Below are 23,114 nucleotides of genomic sequence, written 5' to 3'. Positions count from 1 at the left end.
CTTGGGGAGCCCAGAAGAGCATCACTGGAGAGACTCCAGGTTGTATGTGGATCCAGGGCCTTAGCCACCAGTAGACACTGGGGAATAGAGGCTCAGCATGTCTAGGGTGGGAGCCTGGCTAGGGCATGGTGGAGAGCCACACACCGCGCTGTGCTTCTCAGCCTGCCTTTACTCACTGACAGTGCTCAAAGAAGATGGCCCTGGGCACTTCTACCTTCATGGGCCCCTACGTGCATTAAAAGAAATGTGAAGAATCATATCTTTCAACTATGTTGTTACAGAGATGAATGTTTGTCTGTGTACATTACAATATTTTCTTTGAGCTAAAAGTGTTATTTTCCTGCTGATTTTAAATCAAACATTTTCACAGGACACTAAAAGCATTGTGGGCCCCCAGCACCTGGCCTCCTGTGCCTGAAAGATAAATCAGCCCTGCATCTGGGGATTTGATTTTCTTGCTGTAGTTCAAAGGAAGAGTAGTGGACCAGATACAGAGATAAAAATTGTCTGGGATCTTCTAGGTGACATGATTCTGATCCCCCACCACATGCTTTCTTATAAAAACACAGGCTCCAAGGAAAGTTCCAAAGGAATTTAATGATCACATACAAGGAGTACTCCTAAGTACGCGGCACTGTCCAGGCTCCAACCGACGGCGGCGACACGGCCTCGGGGCAGCGCGTCAGTCTCTGCCCCAAGAAGCTTGCTTCCCGCGCGCGATGCTAGGCGGACTTCTAGTACCTCCTCAGGGCCGGTGTCTGAGCTGAGTACTTCTCAAGTGCAACACCTCACTGAGTGACAATAAGCGACACGGCTACCGCTTTCCAATCGAGGGATTTCCAGGGCTGAGACACCAGAGTAGGCACCAAGCCACTGCTAGGCAGAATCAAGGGAAACCAGGTGCCTCCGCGAGCTGCTCTCTCGACCCCCAGCACTCTAGCCTGACCCCAGCCGCTGGGCTAGAAAGGAAGGCATGCCCAAGGCGCAGCCCCTCGGCCAGAGAATTCCCAGGCCTCAGAAGTTAGGTCGAGCCCCGCACATGACTCTCGCTTCCGTCAACCTCAAAAACACGCAGTGCTCCACGGACGTGGATCCAAAGGAAACATCTCTCGAGAACAAAGTTCCATGGTGTATGAGGCACTCGAGCCCAGGTAAACTCACAGCACGGTCCCGGCGGGCCACGGACCCGGGCGGGGGGGCGCGGCGGCCAGCAGGCAGGCCTCGGCTGGCGCCCTCCCTGGACGCGGCCCCGCGGGGTGGAAGGAGGTCTTGGGCGACCACAGCCCAGCACGCCGCCCGCCCCGCCCTCAGCCGCCCGCCCCGCCCCCCCCGCGCCGCGCACCTGGTCGCAGCGGCTCGGTGACGGTGAGCACGAGCAGAAAGAGCAGCAGGAAGGCACCGCTGTCTGCCTTGGGCACCATTTATCCTCCGTTCATCGTCCCCAGGGCAGACGCGTGACCCCGCGGGGAGGCTGGGCCGGGCCGGGCTGAGAATCTGGGGGCTGGGGTGGGTCTGGGCGCGGGAAGGCGGCGAGAAAGAGCTCCGGCCGGGCCACGGCTGCGCTGGCCGTGGGCTCGCGCACACTCTCGGTCGCAACCTCGGGCTCCGACTCTGGCTCTGCGCAAGATGGCGGCTGTCCTGTTCGGCTCCGCACCACCCCGCCTCTTGCCCGCGACGCGGCACCAGCCAATGAGCGCCGAGAGGGGGCGGGGCCTACGCGTTCCCAGTGCGTGCGGACCAGTAACCTAACAGGGGCGGAGCCTGGGCAGTAGTGTACAAAAGGGGCGAGGCCTAAGGCCGGGACGGGCCCGACGGGGGGGCGGGATTATAAGAAGTGAAGTGTGCCATAGGCTAAACAGAGAGGTGGGGCTCGGGGACGGAGCCTGAGCTGTAGGGCCTCGGAAGGACCTAGGATCTGAGGGCTCAAGGCGCGGGGGAGGGGCAATGGACTCTAGATGACGGACACAGAAAGGGGCGGGGCTCAGTTGGGCCGAGGGGTAGGGAGCGGAGGAGCCGGGAGTGGCCCAAGGGGATCAGCATAAAGGAAGAGGACAAAAAGGGAGCCGAGGGGAACAGGGACACAAAAGGGTCTTCACACTTTGCACACTTGCAGGCTGAGGTCTGGTCTGTGGCCCAAGAGTGCTCCCTAAAGTGGTCTTTTTAAGGCCGAACCGCTGCAGAGAAGGGATGAAGAAAACTGGAGGGGCCCACGCTATCCTTGAGGTAGTTCTGAAAAATGTTTCAAAACAGATGAGGAAGTAGCCTAAAGGTGTGTCATACAAAGAGAGCTGACAGAGAAGCTGTGGTTATAGAGAGACTGGAGCAAAGCTGGCTTCTGGAGAAAGAGCCCTGCCTACACAATGGAGGAGGAGGGGAAGGTAGGCTGGGCACAGCTGGTGCCACAGCAGGCCACATCTGCCTGGAGGAAAGCTGCTGGTGATAGTGCTCCAAGTGTTGACCTCGCACCTGTTATCAGGAACAAAGTGACCATGAGAGGGGACAGAGCAGATAGTGTCCAAGCTGTCCAAAGGAAGCTGTGCCAAGGCCTGGCACAGGGTGTCAGGATTGGAAAAGAGGGTGAAGATGGGTGAAGAGGGTGCAGAGAAAAGGGGGAACGGCCAAAGGTGGTACGGACCTATTCTTGCCTGGCCCACCTCTAGCCCCACCAACTCACTCCCCAAGAGCAGTCTTCCCAAGCCCCATCAAGGTATGGTTGTCTTGAAGTCCCAGGATTCAAACCTGTGACACTCAGGGTCACCTGAGAGAGAGGCATCCACACTCCCTCTGGGTGGATATGGCCAAGGTTAAACCCAAAGCTAGGTCAGACCTGCCTGTCCCTGCTCCTCAGGGCGTGGCCTGAAGCAGGTAATAGACAAAGGGGCTGTCACAGCAGAGGGGCTCCACTGCACAGAGAGACTAGTCCCTGTCCAATGCTGACCTTTCCACTTGCACCATCCTCAGGGAGCATTCCAGGAGCAGCTGCTGGCACTCCAGGCCTGGCCTTCTGCCTCCCAGCCCCAGATCTGCCCTGGGAGCCAATTGAGGGCTACAGTCTGGGAAGAGGCCCCCAGGAAGAAACACAGTCAAGAGCAGAAATCCCTTCCAGTCATCCCCTGCGCAGCAGAGCCACTGTCAGACAGACTGGCAAAGGTTTGAACGAGAAAAGAGAAGTAAAGGGAGGTGAAATGTCCGGCCAAACCATGTGAGAAGGTAGAGCCCCAGCTTTCTAAAGTCAATGATCTCAGGCCAAGAGTCTTTGTCTCTCCTGACCCATCTCCGAACTTTCTCAGTCCCGCAGGCTGCCTGTGTGGACACCAGTAAGGGCTTCCAGGACTAAAGGGAGGGAGAAGTTAGGGACGTTTCTCCTTAGCTCCTTCCCTATAGAGTCACTGTAGCCTCCACTAAGGTCGCTGCCTCTCTCAAGGTGGCCCCCTTTACACTCTTCCCAGGTTCCAGTGACCATTGCTCCCTTCTTTTAGGAGTCTATGACTACCATTGGAGATTCCTATGCTCTGCTCCTACCTTTGTAAATTATGCCCTTAATAAACCCTCCTTGGACTGCCCTAACTGGAGTATGTCTTGTTTGCTGCTAGGACCCAGACTGACACAAACACCTGCCCTGGATTTCCTGGGATGCCTGGGTTGCAGAAATCAGCCCCACTGCTCCACAAGCAGTCCTGGCTCCAGATCTGGAGGCATTGGCCGACTGATGTGTCCCCATGGCCCTCTCCTACCTCAGGTCCCAGCCAAATGCAAGGTTACTCTCCAAAGGCCTTCAGTCTGCTCCAACCCACAGGCTGGCATTCCGGGGTTCCAAGTTCAAGTGGCTCAGGCCAGAGCCTCATTCCCCCAGGGCACTCCTCCTTTATGACTTCACCCACTGAAGTCACCTGGGAGACAATGCCGAACCTTCTACCCTAGAGTATGGGCCTCTAGGAGGCAGGGACAGCAGGCCCAGCCAGCCCAGAGGACTCTCTGTCCACAGTTTAAATGAGGACGCTGCTGGCCCACGTCTCGCAGGGCAGCCTCAGAGGCACTGGGTGCTCCTGGAACCATGGATGATGCTGCCATCCTCAAGCGACGAGGCTACATCATGGGGATAAATTTGGGAGAGGGCTCGTACGCAAAAGTCAAATCCGCTTACTCTGAGCGCCTGAAGTTCAATGTGGCAGTCAAGATCATTGACCGTAAGAAAGCCCCCACAGACTTCTTGGAGAAATTCCTTCCCCGGGAAATTGAAATTCTGGCCATGCTAAACCACCGCTCCATCATCAAGACGTACGAGATCTTTGAGACTTCGGATGGCAAGGTCTACATTGTCATGGAGCTCGGGGTCCAGGGTGACCTCCTTGAATTCATTAAAAACCGGGGAGCCCTGCATGAAGACGATGCTCGAAAGAAGTTCCACCAGCTTTCCTCGGCCATAAAGTACTGCCACGACCTAGACGTTGTACACCGAGACCTCAAGTGTGAGAACCTTCTCCTCGACAAGGACTTCAACATCAAGCTATCTGACTTCGGCTTCTCCAAGCGTTGCCTGAGGGACGACAGTGGCCAACTGACACTGAGCCAGACCTTCTGTGGGTCAGCGGCGTACGCGGCCCCCGAGGTGCTGCAGGGCATCCCCTACCAGCCCAAGGTCTATGACATCTGGAGCCTCGGCGTGATCCTCTACATCATGGTCTGCGGCTCCATGCCCTATGATGACTCCAACATCAAAAAGATGCTGCGCATCCAGAAGGAGCACCGTGTCAACTTCCCGCGCTCCAAGAACCTGACGGGTGAGTGCAAGGACCTCATCTACCGCATGCTACAGCCAGATGTCAACCGGCGGTTGCACATTGACGAGATCCTCAGCCACTGCTGGGTGCAGCCCAAGGCCCAGGGCCTGTCCTCTGCAGCCATCAACAAGAAGGGGGAGAGCTCCCGGAGCACTGAACCCTCATGGACCCCTGAGCCCGGCTCCAATAAGAAGTCTGCCACCAAACTGGAACCCCAGGAAGAGGCACGGCCTGAGGCAAGGCCTGAGTCGAAACTCGAGGAAGAGAAGCTGCAAGTGCAGGCATCAAGGCAGTTGGAGACTACAGGCCTCACCCTCACAGGCGAACAGATAAATATGGAGATAGCGGAAGGGGCCCCCCCACAGCCTCCAGAGATGCACACCTAGTGAGCCTCTCTCACAGCCAAGGGGATGAGGCAGAGGTCACAGCTTCGAGCCTGAGCTCCAGAAAAGCCAAGGGATGAGCCTGAGAAAGAAGACAGTCCCGGATAAGGCACTATTTTCATCAGTTTCTATACCCTCCCATTGAACTTGGTAATCTACATGGCTAAAGAAGCAATAAATCACTATATTAGTGCAGTCCCCTACATGAATGTCTTTGCCCTGGCTGACTGCGGTCATCCAGGGAAAGGATCCCCCCCTCCACCAGCACTTTGGAAAATATATTTCAGTGTGCCCAGCCCTGACTGTGACCTGACCATGACCTCAGGCCCTGCACCAGAGCCAAGAGCTGAGTGAGGAAGATGCTGCTTCAAGAGGGAGGCCATGAGTACAGTGCTGTGGGGTGGGGGAAACAGGAAGAAGACAGGAGGATGAAAAGGCTGTCTGAAGAGGAGGGGTAGGAGAAGGCCCCACAAGGCTGCCAGTGGGGAGGGACCTGCAGAGGGCAGGTGGACCAGCCTCTCAGCCTCTCTTGGTTTCCCTCCCCACCCTAATAAGAAACTCAATTTTTCTGCTCTGTCCACCAGGGGTTCCCTTGTGTCTAGCTGGCACCCAGTTCTCAATGGTGCCCTGAGTCATCCTGCCCGATGGTCATTATCCCAGCTCAGGGGAAGCAAGGGGTTCTGCTGGACAGCACAACCACATTCCAGCTTGCATGTCCCACAACTGTGTGGCCTTGACTACACTCTGTTCCCCTCTAGTCCCAGTCTGTCCCCAGGGATGACGCTCCCTGCCAGATTAGATAAGCTGACACTGGCGAGGAGACAGGACAGGTGTCCTCACAATGCATGCCTGGCCACTGTAGCCATTGGTGTCCCACAGAGGCAGCAGGCCTGTAGTTAGCATCACTGGCCGCTGTACACGGCAGAGCCCTGCCCACCGTTTCTTAGGCAGTCCTCACCTCGGCGTGATGGCCCTTTCTCCTCTTGCTCTGCACTCACTCTGATAACCTCTTGTGGACCTGCAGGGTTAACACACCAAGAGGACAAGAACCTTCAGATTCAACCCCCAATCCCCACGCCCCTTCCCAGGTCTCTGTCTTGGGGTGACTCCAACCCCCAACCCCCTGGGAGAAGTGAGACCCAGTGAGTGCCTGAGACCTGCTTTCTGCAACCCTCCCCACATCTGAGCCACAACTCTGCCTGGCTCCTCCCTCCCTACAGCCACTTTCACATATTCTGTGTCCTCATACCTCCATGTTCCTATGTGTCATGGCTCAGCCACCGCCAAGGCTTCCATCCTTGCCTTCCTTCCCATCGTCCCATGTAGTACCCAATCTGGCTCCCTCTGCCCAGGAAGGATCCCAGTACCTTGCCTTTGAGGTCCTCCCAAGTCTGGCCTCCTAGCTTCCCAGCTCCCTCCCTCACTTCACACCCCATACATACATACCATAATCATGCTCGTGGACGTGTCCTTGCAGATCTTGCCCATATCTCCAGGCTCAGTCGAGGGGCCGTGCCCTCCACAAGGCCTTCTGTGGGCCCCTAACAGCGCTCAGCAGACAGACAGCAAGTGCCCAGGGTCCAGGCACAGAACAGGCTCTAGAAATACTGGAGTGGCCACCCAATTTTTCCAGTGAAGACTAAAGGCCCCAGGAGCCCAGAGTCATGCAGCTAGTCTGGTGATGGAGTGGAGTTGCAGATAACTTGGGGCCAGCTGAAATGGGGAGGTCCTGAGGAGATGCTCATGAACCTCCTCCCCCTGGTCATCTCTGCAGCTTGCTGCAGTCCTCAGGGCAGTGAACAATGTGAGGCAAGAGGGCCTGGGAGTCTCACTGTAGCCCAGCCAGGAGGTGAGCCTGGGTGGGAGGAACCACAGGAAGGAGCACCTATTGTGTGCTTTCCAGGTAGGGAGATAGTTCAGAGAGAGTACACACCTGCCTGAACCATACAGCACAGAGTGGCAAACTCAGGTGACTGAAACCATGCCTCCCCAGGTGGTCACATGCTGGCCACTCCTGTGAGCTGCTCAACCCAGTGGGCTTGACCCTGGCTCAGACCCCTTCGGTGACCCCCCCTCCAAGGCTTTAGGATCAAGACCCTCAAAATGGACACTGTGGCCCACAGTGCTTCTTCCCACCCCCACATTCTCTCACCATGCTGTCCTTTCAGACCAACATGTGCACTAGCAGTCCTCATCCTCCTCTGTGTGGCCGACTCGGCCCTCACCCTTCCCAGCCTCCCCAAGTCCAGTTCTCAGTTCTGTCCTCACTGCTCCATGTTCCTCGGTGTCATGGCACAGTCACCACTGGGCATTCACATTCATTAGTATGACATTGAATCTCCCAGGTCTCTGGGCTCCAGGAAAGCATGGGCCCTGCCTAGTTCATCAGTGTACCCCAGTACCTGGAACTGACCATCAAATGCCTATGGGGTGAATAGACAAGTGGGTGCTCACTCTACAGAAGAAACCAAAGCTCAGAAGGGGTGGCCTACCTAGAGTCTGCAGGTCTTTGACTCACAGGACTACAGGTTGGGAGTCTCTTGGAGGTCCCCTATTCCAACCTAACACTCCCACCTCCAAGATGCAAGGAAACACTGCCTCAGTGTGCACATGCTGGGTGAAGCCACCCACTCCAGACACTCCAGCTCTGCCTGCATGGTGCTGAGACCTGCCTCCTCCACCATGTCCCCAAGAAACAAAGAGGCCAAACTGTCTGGGCAAGGGCAGGGTATGAGGGGACAGACTCCACAAAGTGGGTCCATGGAGTCAGCCAAGAAGGCAGATGTGCAAGGGCATCCCAGATGGAACATCTGGGGCACAGGAGAAGGGGAGGGGGTCATACTCCTGGGACCTAACTGCAAATCCCCACAGCTCCTTTTGAGACACAAAGGAGTGAAATCTTGGTCATTTAAGCCAAAGAGAGCCCCCAGGAGAAAGGTAGGCAACAGCTAAAGCTATTAACAATGGAAGTTCTAAGGAGCTGAGATCGGGCTTCAGAGAGGCCTGGGTGGCTGATAGAGGGCAGTTGCTGCTGTGGGTCTGCCGTGCTGAGGCCAGTCACTCCTGCCTGGCACCTGGACTCCGGCTCCCCTGCTCCCACCATCTTCCACACAGACCTCCAGACACAGGAAGCTCTCTGCGTGCTCTAGATACATCCATACAGCTGTGCTCTGGCCAACACATTACATCCGCCTGGCACCATCTGCCTCCTGTCAACCTGGAAGAGCCCTACTGATCCTCCGTGTGCCAGCTTCATCATCGGCACTCAACTACCCACGCAGACGCAAGCCTTTTTCCCTCTTTCCCATACACCGAGCACATGGCACGCTTGTCCTGGCAACTTGCTACATGGGGGCACAGGATGCCTGTGACAGAGAACAAATGAACAGCATGGCTTCAGAAGTACCTAACGAGATGCATACAGGAGGCTGTGTTTTCCAAAGCAGAACTCCATACGTGTGCCCTGAAAAAGGGTTTTCACATTGTTTCCAGATGCAAAAGATGATTGGAAAAATGCAAACAATGTGCTTCACAGGGTTCCAACAGCCACTCCATGCCATACCTCACCAAGGCCCAGAGACATAATTTAGGACCCCTCTTCACCTAGGTGCTTGTTCTTAACTGTCGACGCTCTGGGTGCTGCCAGGAACCCCGGCACTGCCTGGGGCCCCACCCACTTGCTAACCAGAGCGCCAGCCCCTCCTCTGTCTCCCTCTGCTGTCTGGTCTTCACAGGGCCGCCCTGGTCCAGCCTGCTCTTGCATGGTCAAAGGCACTGGCCTCCACTCACCCCAAAGCCCATTCTCTAAGTTGACATCTTAAAACATGACTTGGGTCATGGCTCTTCCTGCCCTGGGCCCTGCAATGGCTGCCCATCACTCAGGGAAAAGCTTCCACTTACCTTCTCCCCACCTCCATCCTGATTGTGAGACTCAGCCATTCTCAAAACAAGCCCTTTCCTCTCCCAGGCTCTTCTCTACCTGGATGCTTTACCACCTTCTCTACCTAACCGAAGCCTGGCCCATCCTCCAGGCTTGCCCCAGCTCTCAGAACGCATATCTGCCGGCCCTGGGTCCGCAGCACACCAAGCCCTGCCTGTCCTTCCACCCCACACACGTCTGCTCACTGCAATAGGAGCAGCAGCACTTATCCACCCAGCTCTCCATCCCAAACAGGAGCTGCTCTTGTCCACCAAGCGTGGAACCACTGTGGGCCTAACCAGACCAGGGCAGTCTCTCCCAGGCACCGCCAGCTCCAAGGACACAAGTCCTAGATGGGGTTTTCTTCACATCACAAAGAAGCTGCAGGAAAATTGGCCCTAGTGGGACATGGACCAATGCAGGGTCAGCCCCACAGCCAGGAGAGGGAAACTGGGATGAGGCTGGCACTCTGGCTGGACCTGGGAAGCCCCACTTTGGGCCTGACTCATGACAGGGAAGCCACGGCAAGGAGGAAGAGCAGGGAGGATTACCACAGTCCTGAGTGTTGGCTTTTTTCCAGTGAGTGGGGAGTGAGCGTTCCTGCCAGGCCAGCCGGGCTTCCATGGTTCCAGGGGCCCCGTTCCCCCCAGCCCAGTCCCCACTCCCGGCAGCCTGGCTTTATGACTTCACATGCTGAAGTCACGCGGAGACAATGCTGAGCGTTCCACCCCTCTAAGTCCAGGCCAGCCCAGCCAGACCGGCTCCCCACACTGTAAATGAGGACAATGCCTGCTGGTCCACGTGGGGAGGGGATGTAGAGGACAGCGGCGCCAGCCGTTCCTGGCACCATGGACGATGCCGCGGTCCTAAGGAAGAAGGGTTACATCGTGGGCATCAATCTTGGCAAGGGCTCCTATGCAAAAGTCAAATCTGCCTACTCTGAGCGCCTCAAGTTCAACGTGGCAGTCAAGATCATCGACCGCAAGAAAACACCCACCGACTTTGTGGAGAGATTCCTTCCTCGGGAGATGGACATCCTGGCAACTGTCAACCACCGCTCCATCATCAAGACCTACGAGATCTTCGAGACCTCAGATGGGCGCATCTACATCGTCATGGAACTCGGCGTCCAGGGCGACCTCCTTGAGTTCATCAAGTGCCGGGGGGCCCTGCATGAGGATGTGGCACGCAAGATGTTCCGCCAGCTCTCCTCAGCCGTCAAGTACTGCCACGACCTAGACGTTGTACACCGAGACCTCAAGTGTGAGAACCTTCTCCTCGATAAAGACTTCAACATCAAACTATCTGACTTCGGCTTCTCCAAGCGCTGCCTGCGGGATGGCAGTGGGCGCATCATCCTCAGCAAGACCTTCTGTGGGTCAGCGGCGTACGCGGCCCCCGAGGTGCTGCAGGGCATCCCCTACCAGCCCAAGGTCTATGACATCTGGAGCCTGGGTGTGATCCTCTACATCATGGTCTGCGGTTCCATGCCCTATGATGATTCCAATATTAAGAAGATGCTGCGCATCCAGAAGGAGCACCGGGTGGACTTCCCACGCTCCAAGAACCTAACGGGCGAGTGCAAGGACCTCATCTACCGCATCCTGCAGCCAGATGTCAACCGGCGGCTGCAGATTGACGAGATCCTCAGCCACTCGTGGCTGCAGCCCCCCAAGCCCAAAGCCATGTCTTCTGCTTCCTTCAAGAGGGAGGGTGAGGGCAAGTACCGAGCCGAGTGCAAACTGGACACCCGGCCAGGCTCTCGGCCTGAGCACCGGCCTGACCACAAGCTGGGGGCCAAAACCCAGCACCGGCTGCTGGTGGTGCCTGAGAACGAGGACAGGATGGAGGACAGGCTGGCCGAGACCTCCAGGGTGAAAGAGCATCATGTCTCCGGAGCTGAGGTGGGGAAGGCAGGCACCTAGGGTGCTGAGGGCCGGGGGGTGTGGTGCATGGTGGCGCCCACATAAACTAAGTAGGCAGGTAGGAGCTGAAGAAGGCACAGGTGCAAGGAACAAGTAAAATCCATCAATTAAACCACTATTTTGATTACGTTCTATTAGCTTTCTTCCACTTAGTAGCAAAGACAATAATTACTGACCACCAAATAAACCACAAAGTGTAAACAAGCATTGAGAGTGCCCCCTGAGGAGTCTTTTTCTCTAGGACCCAGCCAACAACCCTCCCTGCGGCGCGGGGGTCTCCAGCGTAGGGGTCCAGGGACCAGTGCTCAGGCACAGGTACTCATGGAGAGGCTTTCTGGGTGAGGAGAATACTACGGCCAGGGCCCACCTGCCAGGCCCCCACTGGTCTCCCTCTGACCTGCCCATGCCCAGTGCCGCCAGGGCTAGCCAGGTGTACATGTCTCCACTTCAGGTGCAACACAGCCCACCCTGACCCTGTTCCACTCCCTCAGTCAGCTCTTCCTTCTTCCTCCTCTCTCTCCCTCTCCCCTCCTCCCCAGCACCCCCTCCGAGACCTTTGACCTGCACCTTCTCCACTGCTTCTTAATTGCCCCACACAGTAGCCTTCACTATTTTGTCACCCATCACTACCCAGGGCATACTCCCCACAGGCTAGCCAAGTGTAAGAGGTGGTCAGCACCTGGCCTTAGGATGCCTTACCTGGACAGTTTCCCTCTCTGCCCCTCACTCACACCAAGGCCTCTATTTCCCCACTTCCTGGAGGTACCCTTGGACCCAAGGCCACCCTTCTCTAAGAGAGAAAAGCACCAAAACCCAAATTTTCCTGACCCCAGGAATTCCCTTCCCTTGGTCCAAGCTTACCTGTTGAGCCCATCCCCAGTCCCATTGGTGGTTCACAAGGCACAGCCAGGGCACAGCCCCGGGAGCTTGCAAGAACTGTCAAGGAACGCAGGCTAGCAGTACCCAGGCAGGCGGCAGGCCCTGCACCAGCCTCCAGAGGACACTGGCATGCATGGTGGGTACAAGACTGATGCAGGAGCATCCAGGAAGATGGCCTAGCACAGGACAGGGTGTGCTCAAAGCAAGACTCCAGTCTGAGCAATTCCAGGTTGCCTCCCGGAGCAGTGAGCTCCCCCAAGGGCACAACTTGACCCCACTTGAGGCCAGAAGAGACCCATCTGGCAAGAAGCCATGGTCCTGGGACTCCCCACCTCCATGTAAGGCAGCTGGCCTCAGGCTTCCTGGGGATCAGGCAGCAATAGCCTCAGACCAAGCGGCAAGTGCTGTGGCACACATGGCACTGTCAGGTCCGCATGGAGCCAGGCCCCATTGTTTTTGACTCTGTGGCCCAAGTTACTGTTACTTGGGGCTCTTGCTGGTGGGAGTGACAACGAGGAGACTGGTGACTCAGCAGCCTATGGCAGTTAGTGCCTGGAGCACTGTGGGAGGGCAAGAAGATGGAGACAGCCCTGCCCCACCTGAGCTGGAACCAGGTGCTTAGAAGTCTTGGTGAGGATACTGGGAAGGTATCTCACACGCAGGAGTGTGGCCTGACACCCACTTAGGATCCATGCAGCCCTGTCACTGGCAAACCATGCAAGCCAAGCCTGGCTGGGGAGGTTATAGACCTGGGTCCAGAGTCCCAGGTAAACCCAAAGGGCTCAACTTCCAAGGGCTCTTTCTTTCCCTCAGAAAAACTAAATTATGAGGGGGGGGGCGGTGGCAACATGATGTGAGCTAAGGTCAGAAAGCAGGTTCCACGCCCAGGGGTGCCACGGAAAGCTATGTAGGTGGTGGTAGAAAAGACCAGACACCCTGGCCCTCCAAGGGTCACCCCACACAGCAACTTCTTCCCTGGGAGGCCCACAGTCCTGAGACCATGATGTAGGTACAAAGGCCATGTAGGGGCCACATGAACAGCAGGATGGAGAGGTGGCCTGCAGACTGTGCTAGGTGTTCTTTAATGCCGGTTAAATAGAAATGGGCAGGGGTTCCATAGAAAAAAGTACTAGCAAGGCCTTGAGATGAACCCCAAGGGTTGTGGGGCAGGTCCTGTGCCAGCCTGGCCAAGGCATGGCGTCTTTATTCTGTGGCTCCTGGAACAGTTACTGCTTTTGGCCTGGGCCTGGGTCCCCAGAAGGCCAGAATCCTCTGCTAGGTGGATAGCTGCTCTGCAGGCTCCACAGATCTCCCACAGGCCCAGCCCAGGCCCAGCCCTAAAAGAAATCTGAGGCTTTGCGCCGGGCAGGGAGCTGTAGCAAGTTGTCTGTGATGGAGGCTGGGTCCTGGCTGAGGGGGGTGCGTGTGGCAGAGCCTGGAGCCGGTGTGCTCGTTGGAGTCTGGGGCCCTCCGGCTGGGGTCTTGAGGTGAGTCGAGCGTGCTGGAGATGGTGTGTAGCTGGCCCGCAGGGCCCGGTCTGTGTACTTGCTGGCCGTCCTGCTCACAAGGCGCTGCAGGGCTGGGGACATGGCCGGGCTCAGGCCTTTGGGGGTGAGGCTGGGGTGGAAGCAGTAGGCAAGAGAGGTAGGATTAGCATGGATGGGGAACCACCAGCAGCAAGCCTGACACAGCTGCACAGGAAGATGCATGGGAGACTCGTGGTAATTCTGGGCTGAGGAGACCGGTAGACTGGTACACATCAGTGTGGCCAAACAAGGTCAAGTGCTGGTGTTGCCCTTGGCTGTGGGGCTGGGGTGGATCACAATTCTCTCTAAAGGGAATGAGGACACCTATCTCCATAGGGCTGACAGGAACTCATAGTGGGACAACAGGCCTAAAGATTCTTCTTAGGGATGTGCCTAAGAGGTTGAGGAAAAGATGGAGGGGCCCCCGCATCCCAGTTCCCACAGGGCCTCGTTCTGGACCAGAGCAGCTGCCATAGGACCCACTGCAGAACCCCTGGATCTGTCCTATACATCAGGTGTCCACACTGCAAGGGGTGGGGCTGAGCGGAACCAGAAAGAGACCTCCACATGGGTCAAGTGCCTCTCACCTGGCCAGGTTCTCCGTCACTCTCCTCAAGGCCTCCTGCTTTTTTGCCCGGTTCTTGGCAGCGGCTTCATTGGCCATCTTTAGCCCCAACCGCTCCCTGCGGCCCGGCTCCAAGATCTATGAAGTAGGAGTGTCAGCGGCCTGCACCGGCCCATCACTGAGCCAGGCACTCCCTTGCTGCTGGGGGAAGCCTGCTTCTTCTCATGGCCCCCATGACCCCTGAAACCCCTAACTGCCTCCCCTAAAAGCTCACCAAAAGTCTCTAACCAGCTAGGCCTGCCTAAGCTGCCCATCTGCCAAGGGCCTAGCTCAATCCACCTGTCATCATGGTCTTCTCAAAGTCAGCACTGCTGAGTTAAGAATCTCACAATCTTTTAGGAAAAAAGAGGGTCTTGTCTTAATCTGCTTCCCTCCAACTATTTTTGTCTTTATTGACCTTCGGTATTTCTTTTGAGTACTTCCCAAAATGTTTCTTTGGCCTATTTTTCTAACAAGGTGCTTACTTTGTTTTTTTGTTTGTTTGTTTTGCTTTTTTACTCATAGACACTTTACCTATGTTGGTTTTATTAAGCTATGCCATACAAATTCCTTTTCAATTGTTTGTAGTTTTACGTGTGATGTTTTCTGCTGTATTTAAGTTTGTCATTTCCATGTAGCATAAGCTATTACTTCCTTTTGTGATTTCTTCCTTTGCTGTTATGTTTACAAAGTCCTTTCTAAGATCAGATTAAACCAGATTAAATATCGACCGTCATTTTCCTCTACTTGCTTTATGCTGTTTTTATGTTTAACTTTTCAACTTTCTAAACTACATCCTGCTATACAGATTGAGAACTTTACTTCATTTCCAAATTACTACTCAGCACAATTTGAGTTGCTACCTCTAACACACCCTAAATTCTGATTTAGACTGAGGTTTTTTTCAGAATTTCTCCTCTTTTTTATTGACCTGGAGGTTCTGGAAATACTGGCATACTTCTGACTAGTATACTTTAGTATCTGACAGCACAGGCTCTTCTCCGTCATCCCTCTCTCAAGTTTTTCTTGGTTATCCTTGCATCTCAGACAAATTTGAGAACTAAGGTACCAGAAACCTCTGTGTACATTCTGTCTGGGTGCAGGTTACCTCTCCAAACTATTCAAAGCAGGCTAAGCGGTGCTATGCTGGGGAGACCCCACACCTTTAGGTGGGGCCAGTTAGTGGTGTTCTTATGTAAGTCGGTGGTTTCTTTACAAAAGCTAAGTTATTCTTAGTTACTCTAAATTCCTGTTGCTACAGTGAGTGATATCTCTTTTTCTGCTGCATTTCAAATTGATCAATGCCAGCATTTAAGGGACTGGTTCGAGAAGACACTGACCCAGGTCTCTACACAGGCCTTCTGCATTAAGCCCAGACTCCATGCCCAATTCTTTGGGGTTTCAGAGCAGGTGATATAATCCTGCACCCTTTGTCTTACCACCACCACCAATCCCTGCCTCCCTGGGAGTCCCGGCACTCCACAGTTGGTTCAGGCAGAGGCCTATAACCCCAACAAGACTAAATGCTCTCAACAAACTGTGTGCAGCCTAGAGAGCCTGAACTTCCCGATACCCTTGCCCACCTGCCTACACCATCCTGGGCCACCCTGATTTCTACAAGAGGCCTCATACAGCCTGATTTCTACAAGAGGCAAGCATACAGCCTTTCTGAGGACACAAACCACATCCCACAGAATGCCTCTGGGACCCTTTTCAGCACTCAAGCCTGTAGCCCAGTAGGAGTTCTGGGTCTGCCTCTTAAGACCACCCCTCATCTTTAAGCAGCCCTGTCCTCCAGGCCTGCAGGCTCAGAGACCATGACCATTCCCTGCCTTGGTGTCTTGGCTCCATCCTGCCAATCCCTTCCTGACAAAACCACTCGTTTGCCTGTATCTGTTCTCACTGCCCTGGCACCATTCAGAAGAGCAATGCCTGAGCAGGTGTGCAGCCTGACATGTGGGTTGGCCTGCTGGTCAGCTTTGCTTTGACCGTGGTAGCTGGGCCATCTTCTGTATACTGAGCTATATGTGCTCAGAAGACCACGGGTCCACTTGGGGTCCCGCCCATGGTCCCCTCACCATGACTCACCTTGAAGGCTGGTCCCGGTGTCCTGTCCACGTAGGGAGTTTCCGATCCTTCGACTCTTAAAGGTGTATTCTCAACCTCCCCCCAGGTCATCAGCGGGGATTCATTCACACCTGCAGATGGAGAGCCCAAAGCCACCTCAGGCTAGGGGACATAGGTGGGGCCACTGCTCGGGCCTTCCTTCCTGCTGCAGCCATTTCACTACCATGCATGTTCCAGCTAACAAACACCAAGGCCAGCAGCTGGCCCTCTCTCCTTCCCCAGGACTCTGGAACACTGACATATCTGCCCTCTGAGAAGAAAATACCAAGGCCACTGTGGGCCCGAGGCAGGGCCAGGCCCCAACAGCCATAAGGCTTAGCTTAAAGTAGGGGGGGTCTCCCTAGGGAAACGGGCTGGGTCAGCAAGGCCTCCTTCCAAGGACTGGGCCAGGGGAGACTCTTGGAGATCACTGATGGCACTCCGCCCCAAGGGAAGAGACGCTCGGAGGCTTCCAGAGCTCCCCATATCTCCCAGGACCCTGGGCCAATCTGTGGTGCCTGAACACGCCCTAACACTGTAATGGCAACCAGTACCTTGGAGCACAGGGGCCAGTGCGTGGGAAGGCAGACGGACAGCATATGCCTGCAAGACCATCCCCAAAGCTCAGGTATCACCTGTGTGAGGAGATGCAGGCCTGAGGCCCAGAGACCCCTCTCTGGAGCTAGGTTTGTAAGCATGGTGCACCTGCTGACATGAGACCCAGAACTAGGAAATGTTACCCCAGGACTAAGAGGACATCCAGCCCAAGCCAGTGGCTGGAGGCGGGTGACCTGAGGGAGGAGCACACAACCCTGCAGCTCCCCCTCAAGACTGTCCTGCCCACCCCACACAGGCCAGGCACAGCCCCTTGAGGCCCTAGGTACACTCAGCTTCCAGCAGACTGCAGTTTGCCTTCCATGCACATCATGTACACAGGGAGATGCCTGCCAGGCAGCCCACTAGACTCTGCTGCCCTTACTGTAAATCGGGTCCTGGGCCTCACCCTGCATTCCTCAGCACACTCCCTATGCCAGTCTGTCCAGTGAAGCCCCAACACCCGTGGTTCCGGCAAACCCAGTCTGTCCTGTCCAGTTTAGAGTGAGGGATGGAGACCACTCAGCTAAACGGGCCAGGCCCCACAATTCTCAGAGTGGGTCTGCCTACGAGTCCAGCCCTGACATTGTGGATGGGACACTGGGTTCCTGAGTCACACGAGACCCTGTGGGAGTGCCAAGAGTGGCCAGTGCCAACTAAGCAGCCCCCTTCCCCCCAGGCTATCCCATAGTGGGTGCATTTCTCACCAGGGGCAGGAGAAGGGGTGGCCACAAATCCAAATCCACCCACTCGGGGGGACTCCTGGGGGATCAGCTCCTTGCCGTCAGGGCCCACCTTGCCCTGTTTGTGCTGGAACAATCAGAGAGGCTAGTGTCAGTGGGCCCGAGACCACTCTTCACCACTGGTGAATGAGCAGGTGCACAGGAACATGCTGGAAACACTTCCCCTCTCAGAGCAAAGCCAGAGCTCTGGGGCTGGCAACCCCTGAGGAAAAAGAGGGAGGACCCTGGCCCCTGCAAAGACCTTGAGGACTTGTAAAGCAGTCATCCGAGAGAGGAAAGCTCTCCCTGCTCACCCTCATGCAGGGTGGGGCTCGGCAACACCCCACACAGGCTACTTTCAGCGATAACTGACTTTAGGCCCCTGAATGGGGCTACATTAATTATGGGCACCTGTGAGCTGATCGCTTCCCACAGGCCCTGTAAGCGCCTCCAGGGCAGTCTCCCCACCTCCTGTCTCCCACTCTTCAATCCTATGACCATCAGAGCCACCATTACAAAGGAACTCCTAGGCTTGGAAACTCTCTGCTGGTCTGCCATGCCAAGTCCCCCACCCTAGCCTGCCCACCTCCTGTTCACACCCCCATCTACCCCTAGCCCTGCCTGGTACAGGAGTGTAGGTCTGGCCAGGCTGGTCTGGCTCCCGGCAGCTGCTTTTCTCTCATGCTCTTGCCTCCCAAGGTAGCTAACACAGATCTGGACCCATAGAATGTATCCGACCAAGACAGCACCCCAAAGGAAGCTCACATGGGTTGAAAAAAGACTTGGGACCCTGCCACACAGGAGCCCCAAATACTCCTGCACTGCCAAGCTCTGCCAAGTCTAAGAACAGTGTTAATTTTAAGAGGGGCAGCCAAGATGAAAGAGGTTGTTTTGCCCACAGCCAGCCCCCTGCTGGCCCCCGCCACCCACCTGGGCATTGAGGGCAGCGGCCTGCTGCAGCTGGGACCTGCTCAGGGCCTGGCTGAAGGGGTCCCTCAGGAAGCGAGTATTCTTATGCACCACCTGCCGGGGCTTCTTAAACAGCTGCTCTTCATCAGGGACGCCTGGCAGGCCAAGGAGAGATGGCAGCAGGTATCAGAGGGGCGGGCAGGCCCCACCTCTGCCTCACGCACAGGGCCTGAGGGAGAGGCCAAGTCACTCCCTGCTGAACAGAAGCATGAAGCCTACTTCAGTCTCCATGTCACAGAACCTGAATAAAGCTGGAGAGGTCCTCATTCCCTCACTGACTTCGCACACAGACCTGCCTACCCCAAGACAGACCAGGATCCCTCCCAGGACAGAATGCAAAGGAGCACAGACACACACCCTGAAAGCCAGATCCAAACACACAGCCCCGCTCACTGCCCACACCACCGCTTACCCTCTGGATAGTACATGAGAGAGTTCTTGGCCTTGTATTTCCAGGTCTCCACGCCGGCCTGGCTGCTCTCAATAGCTTGGTGCTCTGCCGGTGGGAGTGTGAGATTATCTTTCTGCCTCTGTATCACACAGGGAAAAGGGAGGGTCAGAGAGGATGCTAGGCACTGTGCCCTGGCCCTGGGACCCCCTACCTCAACAGAAGGCACCCCTGCACCCAGGAACACCTTTTCAAACTCCTCCTCGGCTTGGTAGAGCCAGGCATGACGTGCCCGGTTCTTCTCCTTGGCCACCTCCATGATCTCCTGGAAGGAAGCATTGTCCTCGCTTGTGTAACGGCTCAGAAAGACATCCAGGCTGGGCAGGGGCTCCTTCTCCTCCTCCTCTCCAGCCTCTCCTGCTTAGGGGTGCAGGTAGGTTGACACAGAACCATAAATAGCATAAACACCACTTTGTGGTCATGTGGTCCTGGGAACCACACTGCCCTAGAAGGAGGACTAGACCCCTTGCCCCTGGTCCTGGGTCTGTGAGAGCCACACTGCCAAACAACTCCTCGCTGAGGGGCAAAATCGACCACCCCAAATGCCCAGGGAGCCTTCAGGGGCTCTCATCTGCTAGATGCCAAGTGAGGTGTGTGATCTGACTCAGACTGGATGGGGAGCATCCAGGTGTTTGAGAAAGAGAGGGTAATCACAGTGGATCCTCCCCTGCCAAAACTGTGCCAGCCTTGTAGGACCTACCTCCAAAGTCCAGGGCTTGCCCTCTATCCCTGGCATTTCCTTACTCCAACTGCTCTCCCATCCTTGTACCTGGGCATAGGTGGGTGGCTGTCACCTAAGCCCCGTGACCTGCTAGCGGGCCTAATGGCAGGGACCTCATGAGATCTAATGCTCTAAATGGGGCCTCCACAGGCACTGGGCCACAACACCAACAGCCCCACCACCACCACTGAAAGTGGCAACCTAGAGGCCGTGCCATTGCATTGTGCTCAGCAGTGTAGACTTTAGTGGGGCCATGAAGAGAGCCTTTTTTTCTATTCTAGTGACAGTCTTGACCAGCTACTACGGGCTAGACTATGCACAAAGAACAGTGGCTAAAAGTTCAAAACTTGGGGTCAGAAAATGAGGACTCAAACTCTATTCTGCCATGACCAGCTCTGACACCTGCAGAGGTTACTGCCTTCCTGAGCTTCAGTTTCGTCCATCACTGTGAATAACGATGGGGCCTACCAATTAGGTTACTGAAAGGAATCCTGTGTTTACTGACAAGTAAGAGATATTTAAAGAAAAAGAATCTGCAAATCGCCTGTGATTCAAAAATAATACTGCAATGGAGAATCACTCTGCAAGGACACAACACAATGGACTGTGTTAATGGCAGAAAGAGCTAAGTTTTAAAGCAGAAAACATCATGTTAGCACAGAGGGCATCTATGTTAGTACAGCGTATCACAAACCAGAACCTAGTTACAGAAAAGCATCTCATCCGTCTGCATGGGCACTAACATTCTACTACCAACAAGAACACTGATTATGACAATTCCCATAGCATGGAGTATACTTATGTCAACAGGACTCAGAATGCTCTATCCTAGAAAGATACCCTCGTAAAAGGACTTAGTAAATGTGTTGGAAAAGACAACTTATTTATTTGTTCTACTCGTATTTATGTGAGGCCCACAACATACCATGTATAGTTCTAGATGCAGAGTATACAGACAGGAAAAAAACAAATAATCTGCTCTTGTGGAGGGGAGAGACAATGAACAAACAGAAATGACTTTTAAAGTGTCATGTCTTTCAGTAAGAAAACAAAGCCAAGAAAGCACAGAGCATCAGGGGTGATGTGATTTTATACTGGGAGGTCAGAAAAAGGTTCCCTGAATGGGTAGCATCTGAAGAGAGACCTGGAAAGAGAGGAGCTGGGCAGCTATCCAAGGGAAATGGCCAACTTGAAAGAAATGTGCATGAGCCCTGAGGCATGTTAAAGAGACAAGAAGGAAAAGAGCTCTCCGAGGCCCATAAAGCAAGATTTCCACACCACAGAGGAGGGCCAGTGGCTCAAAGGCCTGCCCCACGTTTGGGAGCTAGTCCCAGATCATCTGCGTCCTAGACCAGTGCTCTTTGACCCCATGGGTTTCCATTCAGGCAAGGAGACCCCTCAGGTACAAGCTGTGACCTGCCTCTGAACCACTCTCACAGGGGTGAGATTCCCTAGAAATCCTGACAGTGTAATGGAGAGAATACTCACTCACCATCGCCATCCTCCAGGCCTCGGCTCCGGCCCCGAGGCTTGTTGCCCACCATTCCAGTGCCTGTATGCACCTCAGGGGTTTCAAACGTGGCTGGAGTGACATCTGAGATTAGAGAGGGGAAAGAAATTAAAGCAAGTCTGAGGCAACAGTTCAGAAGGCATTCCCCTCTTTGCCACCCACAGGAGTCCTCTTACAAGGCGGTGGAGGCTCTTGGGACATCTTGCCCAGGGCAGAGCCAAACTTGATGGCAATCTGGCGCATCCGTTCCAGGTCTCCATTCTCCTCAGCCTCCAGGTACTCCTTCTGTGCCTGCAGCTTCTCTACATCAGGAAAGAAGTCCCTCTGGATGACTGTCTGGAGGCCCTGATAGGAAAAATCGGGACAAAAGTCAGAGCTGCCATCTGGGGGATCCTGCCTTTCAGTCCACCAATACACATGCTAAGGCCATTGCTGAACCCCACCCCCCAACCTCTATCCTTCCAGGCGTAAGAGTTTGGAAGGATGGTGGCAAAGAGAACTTTGCCAGAGTTTAGGGGCATTTTCTAAGGAGGATAACATCCTATAAGGCCTTGCTGCAAAATCTAACATTACTAAACAGTCTGATTTCCACGAAGCCTTTCCCTCTCCCCTCACTAACTGGTCATTTTCATTCTTTACTAGCCCCACCTCCACACCAGCTGGACCAATGTGGGTGTTGCCACTTTCATGCCATTCATGACCACCTATTTCCAATTTGAACTCTTTACCTGGATGACTCCAGCCATTCATTCCCACTACTAACTCTGAGATTACTAACTCTGCACTTCCAGCCAGACTTTGCTCCCGAGATGCACATCTGGGCACCCAGAGGTCCACTAATACCACCTGCCTGTATATCCCAGAGACCTCCCAAACATAACCAGTCCAAAACCAAACCGACTTCCTCCAATCTCTGTACCAGTTCCTCCTCCAGTGTGTTTGCGGCAGGATTAAAACCTACTTCAAAGGTCGTCGGAGACCCACTCGCTGAATGATGCTGCCACAATCGCAACCTGTTTCCAAGTCCCCGAGACTTTGCACTTGCTATCACCGCTCTCTAGAAAGTTCTCTTTGCCGCCATCCTTCCAAACTCTTACGCTTTAACAGAAAAGCTTGTTTCCCTGATCCCTCACCACATATAAACAAAACCAGCCCCTAGCGGCCGTGGCAACACTGCTAGTGCCTCTCCCACCTAGAACACCCACTTCTGCATTATGCTTATTTGACTGACCACACCCTAAGGTTAGACTCGGGCCGTTCCACCTCTGCGAGGGGATGAGACTGCCACGGCCTGAGAGGAGGGACCCAAGAGGAGCGCGAGGCGAGGTAAGGACCTAAAAGTCGCTGGCGTCCGCACCAAGGTCTTACCTCGATGTACTCTTCCTCGTCCAAGACTCTTTGCTTGCCTATCGCAGCCCCGACCTCCTCTGTAGTGCGTTTCCTCCGGGGACCCGACGCGGTGGGAACCAAGAGGGCCCGTGGCGACGCACCGGGAGTCTCCATTGCTATCCCAGGACCGTTCGGGAAGCGCATCACAGCGTCATAGGGGCGGGACTGCGCCAACTGCGCAGGCGCTTCCAACAGTCGGCCAATGGGGGAGCTGCGCGCTTCGAAGGCGGGCCCGCGCTCCGCCCTGACGTCACAACAAGCCCTCTCCCTTATGGGAGTTTTCTTCCCGCCCCTCGCTGATGATGTGTATCTGGGCCGTGGGCACCAGGGGGCGCTGTGGTGGTAGGGCTAAGGGGCGTGTCATTAAGGCTAATTGTGAAAAATTTCTGCACTGAGGAACTGGAAAGCCTTGGAATTCCAATTGCTCGTAAATAATCACTGTGTATGCTTCTATATTATTAACAAAAAACACACTCCAGAAAATTTGGTTATATACGCGTCTCAAAGCTTTTATTCAAACTTTATGCAGAAAAAGACATTTCTTTTCTGATAGTTATTTTACAAAAGAAAAAGGAAAAGAAAGAAAAATATGATGGCTCAATAAAGAAATATCTGGTTAAAAATTATCAGGTCCCTTA

General features: G+C 54.8%; 4 protein-coding genes across 10 annotated transcripts in view; 2 read left to right on the top strand and 2 right to left on the bottom strand.

Moving 5' to 3' along the window:
- The window catches only part of DGCR2 (DiGeorge syndrome critical region gene 2), a 75,455-nt gene extending 73,787 nt beyond the window's left edge, over window positions 1-1,668 (bottom strand). For 3 of the 5 annotated variants that reach the window (XM_011355907.2, XM_011355908.2, XM_011355910.2), the window contains exon 1: window positions 1,343-1,421. In XM_011355907.2, coding sequence (XP_011354209.1) covers window positions 1,343-1,421 — 79 coding nt within the window. Of the gene's footprint in view, window positions 1-1,342 lie in introns of all 5 variants that reach the window. The other 2 variants (XM_023528265.1, XM_011355909.2) reach the window with 2 other exon arrangements.
- A 1,859-nt stretch (window positions 1,669-3,527) lies between these two features.
- Window positions 3,528-6,105, top strand: TSSK1B (testis specific serine kinase 1B). Its single transcript, XM_011355906.2, has one exon. The coding sequence runs from the start codon at window positions 4,055-4,057 to the stop codon at window positions 5,165-5,167; it is 1,113 nt and encodes a 370-aa protein (XP_011354208.1). The 5' UTR covers window positions 3,528-4,054; the 3' UTR covers window positions 5,168-6,105.
- Window positions 6,106-7,881: 1,776 nt separating this feature from the next.
- On the top strand, window positions 7,882-11,136 carry TSSK2 (testis specific serine kinase 2). The gene has a single exon (XM_011355905.2). It carries the CDS (start codon window positions 9,932-9,934, stop codon window positions 11,006-11,008), a length of 1,077 nt encoding a protein of 358 aa, XP_011354207.1. The 5' UTR covers window positions 7,882-9,931; the 3' UTR covers window positions 11,009-11,136.
- Window positions 11,137-12,950: 1,814 nt separating this feature from the next.
- Window positions 12,951-22,624, bottom strand: ESS2 (ess-2 splicing factor homolog). 3 transcript variants are annotated; one of them, XM_011355902.2, is made up of 10 exons: window positions 22,456-22,624; window positions 21,264-21,432; window positions 21,070-21,171; window positions 19,044-19,216; window positions 18,821-18,938; window positions 18,370-18,503; window positions 17,425-17,527; window positions 16,106-16,215; window positions 14,001-14,116; window positions 12,951-13,504 (listed from the first exon to the last, which is right to left on the bottom strand). In XM_011355902.2, exons 1-10 carry the CDS (start codon window positions 22,618-22,620, stop codon window positions 13,225-13,227), a joined length of 1,470 nt encoding a protein of 489 aa, XP_011354204.2. In that variant the 5' UTR covers window positions 22,621-22,624; the 3' UTR covers window positions 12,951-13,224. The 3 variants fall into 3 exon arrangements, with proteins under 3 accessions (XP_011354204.2, XP_011354206.2, XP_023384034.1); XM_011355904.2 differs by having other exon boundaries at window positions 19,044-19,213; XM_023528266.1 differs by lacking the exons at window positions 17,425-17,527; window positions 18,370-18,503.
- Between the last annotated feature and the right edge of the window lie 490 nt (window positions 22,625-23,114).

The sequence above is a fragment of the Pteropus vampyrus genome, unplaced genomic scaffold (assembly GCF_000151845.1).
Source record: "Pteropus vampyrus isolate Shadow unplaced genomic scaffold, Pvam_2.0 Scaffold23, whole genome shotgun sequence".
Classification (NCBI taxonomy): domain Eukaryota; kingdom Metazoa; phylum Chordata; class Mammalia; order Chiroptera; family Pteropodidae; genus Pteropus; species Pteropus vampyrus.
This window is presented reverse-complemented; position numbering and strand designations above follow the sequence as displayed.

What these genes read in the sequence shown, in the direction of transcription:
- TSSK1B (XM_011355906.2), top strand. Translation starts at nt 4,055, where the DNA reads ATGGATGATGCTGCCATCCTCAAGCGACGAGGCTACATCATGGGGATA.
- TSSK2 (XM_011355905.2), top strand. Translation starts at nt 9,932, where the DNA reads ATGGACGATGCCGCGGTCCTAAGGAAGAAGGGTTACATCGTGGGCATC.
- ESS2 (XM_011355902.2), bottom strand. Translation starts at nt 22,620, where the DNA reads ATGCGCTTCCCGAACGGTCCTGGGATAGCAATGGAGACTCCCGGTGCG. An exon ending in CCAAGAGCCTCCACCGCCTT is followed by an intron (nt 21,172 to 21,263) that starts GTAAGAGGACTC and finishes CTCTAATCTCAG; the next exon opens with ATGTCACTCCAGCCACGTTT. An exon ending in GTGACGGAGAACCTGGCCAG is followed by an intron (nt 13,505 to 14,000) that starts GTGAGAGGCACT and finishes CTTCCACCCCAG; the next exon opens with CCTCACCCCCAAAGGCCTGA.